This window comes from Galeopterus variegatus, unplaced genomic scaffold (assembly GCF_000696425.1).
Source record: "Galeopterus variegatus unplaced genomic scaffold, G_variegatus-3.0.2 Scaffold3308, whole genome shotgun sequence".
Lineage (NCBI taxonomy): Eukaryota > Metazoa > Chordata > Mammalia > Dermoptera > Cynocephalidae > Galeopterus > Galeopterus variegatus.
This window is the reverse complement of record NW_007729419.1, coordinates 34,743-42,384: the sequence shown is the minus strand read 5'-3', so window position 1 is coordinate 42,384 and position 7,642 is coordinate 34,743. Positions and strand designations below refer to the sequence as shown.

At 40.9% G+C, this 7,642-nt stretch overlaps 1 protein-coding gene across 2 annotated transcripts in view; it reads right to left on the bottom strand.

Moving 5' to 3' along the window:
* The window catches only part of LOC103600331 (zinc finger protein 709-like), a 17,534-nt gene extending 10,148 nt beyond the window's left edge, over nucleotides 1-7,386 (bottom strand). The window contains exons 1-2 of one of the 2 annotated variants that reach the window (XM_008584599.1): nucleotides 2,537-2,798; nucleotides 473-536 (exon numbers count right to left, since the gene is read on the bottom strand). In XM_008584599.1, coding sequence (XP_008582821.1) covers nucleotides 473-505 — 33 coding nt within the window. In that variant the 5' untranslated portion in view covers nucleotides 506-536; nucleotides 2,537-2,798. Of the gene's footprint in view, nucleotides 1-472; nucleotides 537-2,536; nucleotides 2,799-6,924 lie in introns of those variants that run through there. The other variant, XM_008584602.1, reaches the window with a different exon arrangement.
* Nucleotides 7,387-7,642: the final 256 nt, after the last annotated feature.

Below are 7,642 nucleotides of genomic sequence, written 5' to 3'. Positions count from 1 at the left end.
AGGAAGGAAGGAAGGAAGGAAGGAAGGAAGGAACTGTGAAACAAAGTAAATAATCCACCATCATAGCTGGAGACTTCAACATCCCTTTATCAGTTAAGAGATCCAGCAGGCAGAAATCAAGGACAAAGTTGAGTTGAACAGCACCATCAAAAAAATGGTATTTAATTGAAATCTATGGACTACTTCATCAAACAATAGCAGAATACACAATCTTCTCAAGTAGATAGAAAACAATCACCAAAACAGACATACTAGATATAAAATACACCTTAACGAATTTGAAAAAAGGGAAATCATACAATGTCTACTCTCAGATATCAAGGGTTTTCATCTAGAAATCAATAACATAAAGATAGTTATAAAACCACCCAAATCCTTAGAGATTAAATAGCATACTTCTAAATAACACAGGATCAAATAAGTCTTAAGAGAAATTAAAAATTATTTTGAACTAAATGAAAATAAAACTTACCAAAATTTGTGAAATGCAGCAAAAGCAGTTCATAGAGGGATATTTATAGCAATGAACACACACCCTAGAAAAGAACAAAGTTTTATAATCAATAATGTAAGCATCTACTACTTCAGGAAAATAGAAAAATGAGCGCAAATTATACCCAAAGTAAGCACACAAAAAAAGTAATAAGAATTAGAGCAGAAATAATAGAAACTGCAAGAAAGCAAGAGAGATAAACAGCAAAACCCAAAGCTGGTTCTTAAAAAAAAAAAAAAAAAAAAAAAGGCGGTAAAATTGATAAAAATTTAGTAATGCTAACTAAGGGTGGCGGGGGGTGAGGCAAGAAAGAAATTACTAACATCAGAAATTAAAGCAGGGAGGGGCCGGCTCGGTGGCGCACTGGATAAGTGCGCCGCTTGGGAAGCGCGGCGGCGTTCCTGCCCGAGGGTTCGGATCCCACATACAGACCGGTTCCCTCTCACTGGCTGAGCGAGGCGCGGGAGCAACACCGAGGGTTGCAATACCGTTGCTGGTCCCCAGTCCGGTACGGGGGCAACACTGAGGGTTGCGATCCGTTGCCGGACACAGAAAAAGACAAAAGACAAAAAAAAAGAAAAGAAAAGAAATTAAAGCAGGGAAAAGTGAAAACTAAAAATGATTTGACAAAATCCTACATGCATTCATGACAGCAAACTGGGAATAGAGAGGAAGTTCCTCCTGAGAAAGAATATCAACAAAAAATCTGCAGCTAATATCATACTTAATGTTAAGAAACTAGGTGCTTTCTAGATAAAATCAGGCACAGGTCAAGAATGTAAATTTAACAGCGTACTGGAAGTTCTACATCAAGCAATAAGACAAGAAAAAAAACCAAAGATGTACAGATTGAGAAGGAAGAAATAAAACTGCATGTTGCATAGGACATGATTGCATGAGAAGATATACAGATGGCATATAAGCATATAGAAACATGCACAACACTGAATGTCACTTGGGAATTGCAAATAAAAGAATGAAAGACCAGCAAACCTTTGTAAGAACGGCTAATACTCAAAATGCTAAACACACCAAATGATGGCAAAGATGGGGAACAACAAGACCCCTCATTTGTTACTGGCAGGAATGGAAAACAGTACATATACTTTCGAAGACAGTTTCTAACAAATCTATACATACTCTTAACATAGGATCTAGCAATCACTCTGCTTGGTATTTACCAAAATAAGTTGAAAACTTACGTTCACACAAAACTGGCACATGAATTTTTATACGAGCTTTCTGTACAACTGCCAAAGTTTAGAGTTAATCAAGACAACTTCATGGGTGAATAAACAATCTGTGGTATAAGCATATGATAAAATACTCTTCAGGGCCGGCCCAGTGGCGCACTGGAGAGTGCGCCGCTTGGGAGCGCGGCAGCGCTCCCGCTGAGGGTTCGGATCCCATGTGGAGACCAGTTCCCGCTCACTGGCTGAGCACGGTGCGGGCGCGACACCGAGGGTTGCGATCCCGTTACCAGTCAGTAAAAAAAGACAAAAAGGAAAAAAAAATACTCTTCAGTGATTAAAAGAAATGAGGTATCAAAGCAAAGAACAATATGGATGAACCATACAAGTAAATTATTAAGTGAAAGAAATCAATCTGAACAGGCTACATACAACATAACTCCAAGTGCAACACATTCTGAAAAGACAAAACTTGGGGCATCAAAAGATCTTTGGTTACCAGGAATTGCTGGGTGGGAATGAGGAATGAATGAATAGATGGACTGCAGGGGATCTTTAGGACAATGACAATGAACTCGTTACTAAGCATTTGTCAAAACTCACTGAATGTGCAGTACAGAGAGTCACTGCAGTCGTGGGCTTTCATGCATCAACATTGGCTCATCCACTGTAACAGATGAACCACAGTAAAACAAGATATAAAAAAAAGGTTAAACTGTGTGAAGACAGAGGGGTAATGTGGAAATATCCTGTACTTACTGATCAATCTTTTTTGTAAACTTAAAACTACTTTTTAAAAAGTAACGTTTATTAGGAATAAAGAAGATGAAGGTAGACTCATGACAATTCATACCTGAAGAGTAAGTAATCACTGAAACATGTGAACTTTCATTCAACTGATTTGAACTTCCTTTAGTAAGTCCTGATGGTGCTCTATGAGGTCTGCAGCCTGAGACTGGAAAGGGAGGAGAAAGTTCCATCCAACGACTGCTTAGGAGCTCAGCACTGTATATTCTAAGAAGTGAAATGAGGGCTTAGATTACCATCAGCACTGTCTGAAACTTGGTCATGGATATATAAGTATCTTTGTACTGCAGATTTAGTGTATGCAGAGCCATGTATAACCTTGATTTACACATATGTTGGGCATCTGTGACATAAGCAACATCCAGAGGTATTTTACCACAAATGGCAACCTCTTACACAATCACCAAAGTGTCTGTAAACATGCAGATGGGGCCAATTTTGCACCACTGCTGAGATGACTGCCCCAAAATATCCCATAGTGAGCAGGGAGGTTCAATTTTTTTTATTGTTTAAGAGCTTCCCTGCTCACTTCGGGATATTTTGGGGCAATGGGTGCTAAGACCAAACGGAATTTAACCAAGACAGTAGTTCTGATGGTTAAGAGGAGGCACATCTGTTTGTTCTCTATTTCATATTCAGTAGAGTGTGGTGCTGATAAGACCAAGGTCAAGGGTTTGGATCCCAGCACCAGCCTGCTGCCAAAGGGAAGACAGAGAAACAAACAAAAAACTGCATATTCATTACTCTCCTAAGGTTACAGGGCATAACTTGATTAAATTTTGTGAGTTCCCAGGGTGTAACTGCACTTTGAGCCCTATATTAATCGGTTGCATGAAGGATTGTCAGTAAGCGCACCACGGCAGATATTCACTCAAAACCTACCTGGTAGAGGCAGTTCTTTTATCTTTTTTGATGGTAAATACTTTTAGTGTGTTTTGCATTTCCAATTGGGTCAGATGTGTTTCCCTCCCTCCCTGCCTTCCCTTGTTTGTTTCTTGCTCTCTAAACAATTCAAGAAAAAGAACAGGGTCCATCTTGTCTACCCTGGCATTTATATATTTTATCCCCCAGAGAGCCTTACATCAGCAGCATCAGAGTTATAGACCTCCTCCATGGCAATTGTTGCTTTATAAGGTTCAAGAACTCTGGGTTTAAATTACTTTTGAACTAACCCCTTTGCTGTGCCTGGGTGTTCTTCCCTGTAACCCAGAGATTAAGGATCTTTGTGGTGACAGAGGCACAGGCAGTGGCAGCTGCAGACATACTTAGGGGTCCTTGGTGAGCCCGGTGCTATTAGGAGTGTGTACTCAGCCCATCATCTAATAGCTATTTTTCCTTCTCTATTCTTTCTGTTTTTTAAATGACAATACTTTCAGGTACAATTTTCCCCCTCAGCACCCTGTAGATTGGGACCAAAGTACAACAGTAGCCACAGCAGGGTCCAGACCGACACACACCACCCAGGCCCCCATACTCCTGTTCCTAAATGTCAGGAAATGATGGTGGTATGTCACATACACAGAGAAGGTAGGAAAAGGCTTATTACTCACAAGATTGAAATCTCTGAGGAGAGCAGGACAGGTATCTAAGTGGCTTGAAAGAACAAGATAAGGAGCCTGGCCTGGGTTTTAATGTGGTTAGGTGGTGGGGCTGAGCAAGAACTCCTTTTACTGCTTCAGAGGGAGCCCAACGCTTTCTGGAAAGCTGTTCTAGGCGTGGGACAAGAGGCAGAGGGAGAGGAGAGGCTTCAGCTCTCAGCACACATCAAAACTGTGAGTGTGACTACACACCACGATAATAAAGGCAGAAAACAATAATACTCATTATTGATTGCTTGTTTTTTTTTTTTTTTGTCTTTTTGTCTTTTTCCATGTCCGGCAACGGATCGCAACCCTCAGTGTTGCCCCCGTACCGGACCGGGGACCGGCAACGGGATTGCAACCCTCGGTGTTGCTCCCGCGCCTCGCTCAGCCAGTGAGCGGGAACCGGTCTGTATGTGGGATCCGAACCCTCGGGCAGGAGCGCCGCCGCGCTTCCCAAGCAGCGCACTTGTCCAGTGCGCCACCGGGCCGGTCCCGATTGCTTGTTTTTATATAAACAAATAGTGACAGGACACACAAGAAATGATCGAAACTGGTTATTTGAGCACTGTAGTGGCAGGGGGGCTCCTCAAGTCAGACTTTTCTGTTTGGCAGATTTTCCAAAAATTTGCTTGCATTATTTATTTTTAATGAACAGAAATTTATATATGTAAGACTTTACCTTTTAACAGTCTTTAGCGCACTTATCCAGTGCGCCACCGGGCCGGTCCCGATTGCTTGTTTTTATATAAACAAATAGTGACAGGACACACAAGAAATGATCGAAACTGGTTATTTGGGCACTGCAGTGGCAGGGGGTCTCCTCAAGTCAGACTTTTCTGTTTGGCAGATTTTCAAAAAATTTGCTTGCATTATTTATTTTTAATGAACAGAAATTTATATATGTAATACTTTACCTTTTAACAGTCTTTACTTTTAGCTACTTCCTTTGACTTTTTAAATTTTAATTTTTAGGTTTAGATCCCCCTATGGACCAGTCACCAAAATAATAATAATAATTACTATTATTTTTTAATTATTTTAATTTTTCTACATAGGTAACCATTATAAGGTTTCATCCCTTATACAAAACTGTAAGAAATGTGTTAAACATTAAAAAACTTATTAAAAATAAACTTATCAACTATCATTCCAAGTAGTTGTCAAGTGGGATCTACTTTGTTGTTCCACTTTCTCTAACACTGGGATATTTTCAGAATGTGTAGTATATTATAATGTATTAACGGTTTAGTCCTCACTTATTAAATGCCTTAGGATTTTCAAGGATTTACATAAGCTTTTAGTAACTTTCCTCATATTAATTAAGATAGAAATCCAAAACTTAGGAATAGTAAAGCCTTTAAATTTCAAATTCTGTAGGCACATGTATATACAAATTGATCTTAAAAAAGAAAAATGCACCTGGAAACTTAAATACACCCACCTCACGTGTTAATTTTTCTTAACTAAAAAAACAAAAAACGTTGTTTGGTTCCAGAATTTGGACTTACACTGTCTCTCTATATAAACATACATTTTCACCCAGGATACTAAAAATCTTACATGTACAGAAAAGTAAAAACATTACAAAGACTTTAGGGAAAATAGGTTAAACAGCATTAATATTCAAGAACTCAAATATAAGAAATAAAAGGAAAGAAACACAAACGCTTGAATCTGCTAAGACAAGCACCCTGCTTTCCACAGTTCACAAAGAAAAGGCACATTCTGAGGTTAAACACATTCTCAAACTTGGCATTCAGACTCTCACCACTGAAATATATCCCCTAGAGTGGGTCAATCCCTGGTGATGGAGGGGAGGGGGCCTGAGCAAGCACAGGAATGGACCTGAAGTCACTGGTCTCAGGCATCTGCCTGCCAGTAAGTGGCTTTTGACCACCATTGATATTTTAAATAATACAAACCCAGTGTTTGAAAAATGCAGTACAATCAATCAAACCCAGTGTTTATTTTTAAAAACTCTAAGGCAGGTTAGCTAACTCAACAAGAAAACCCACAATTTTCTGTTTCTTTCAATGAATGAAGATTTCAGTTAATCATCATACCCACATCATGAAATTGCTTTTTGAACAATTAACCATATTTGAACACTTCTAGGTTTTTCAAGTCTAAGCGCTGGATTTCAATTTGAAATCATGCAAAACAAAACAGAGCTGAGAAACTTACTATGTATGCTCAGGAGAAGGAAAAATATTAAGAATTTTTAACAAAATGTAAACCTGAACTAATTTTTGTGGTTTTTTTCCCCCCTGAAATTCATGTGTTTCTTGCTTCTTTGTAAATATACTCTACTCCCTTACAAGCGATACTGATTAAATACTGTTAACATTTACTAAAAATCTGAGGCGCCACTAAGTGAACAAATGTTTCACGGTGACAAACCCAAGGAGGGGCAGTGCTGACCAGGGTCTGTGCTGAAAGGACAGATCACCCAGGAAGGTTCCAAGGAGAAACCCACAACCCAAAGGGGTTCCTGTAGGACGTCTGTGCCCTGGAAAGACACTGGGAGAAGAGATGCATGTATTTTAGACACAATAGTTCCAGACGGTTACTGTCTGCTTTCCTCTCACGTAAAAATCCACACACACACAAATGAATCTCTTAAAAGGAGCCGTCCATGGCTCTGTGGGAAAAATACACTAAAAGTACCGCGTCTGGGGTTAGAGCTCCTCCCCCGCACGAGCCCCACGGCCCGAGTCGGGGTGTCCCCTGAGGACCCCGTCGTCACCGCACACTCTGGGGACACGCGGGGCTGCCCAGAGAGGGCTCCGGGCCGGGCCAAGGTCGCCGCCGCAGGGATCTACAGTGTGTCTTATCATGTGTCTTCGGACACCTGGGAGAGAAATGAAAGCTTTTCCACACTGCTTACATTTATATGGCTTCTCTCTGTATTCACCACTTTCATATGGTTTGTGTCCAGTGTGAGATGTGGTGTGCCTATTAAGGGATGAATGATACATGAAGACTTTTTCACACAAGCTACATTCACATGGTTTTACTCCAGGAGGACTTTTCTTATTCACATTAAGATTTGGAATCTGGCTGAAGGTTTCTCCACAGTGAGGACTTGCTTTAATTTCACCAACTTTCTCTACAATATGATTGCTCAGATTTCTGCTCTGATTTTTGTACTGATGCTGAATACTCTGGTCTTTCCATTGTTTCCCTATGGAAGCCAAGTTTGTATAGATTTCCCCCATGACATCTCTGTAGAGTTTCCTCTGGAAATGATCCAGCATAGCCCACTCCTCCAGGGTAAAAGTGACGGCCACATCCTCAAAGGTCACTGAGTCCAAAATTTGTGAAATGCAGCAAAAGCAGTTCATAGAGGGATATTTATAGCAATGAGACACTCACCATGTCCCGCTTCCAGGCGTCCCCGCGTCCTCCCTACGGCTTCCGCGGCCGGTGCACGTCACACTCGCCAGAGCCTAAAGCAGAACCGCCAAAGGTCGTCAGAGACAGACGACAGGAACTGACCAGTGGACCGTCATAGAGAGCGACATTTGCGCGTCTTCCGCGGAGCGATTTCCCCACCCCTTCCGGAGGCG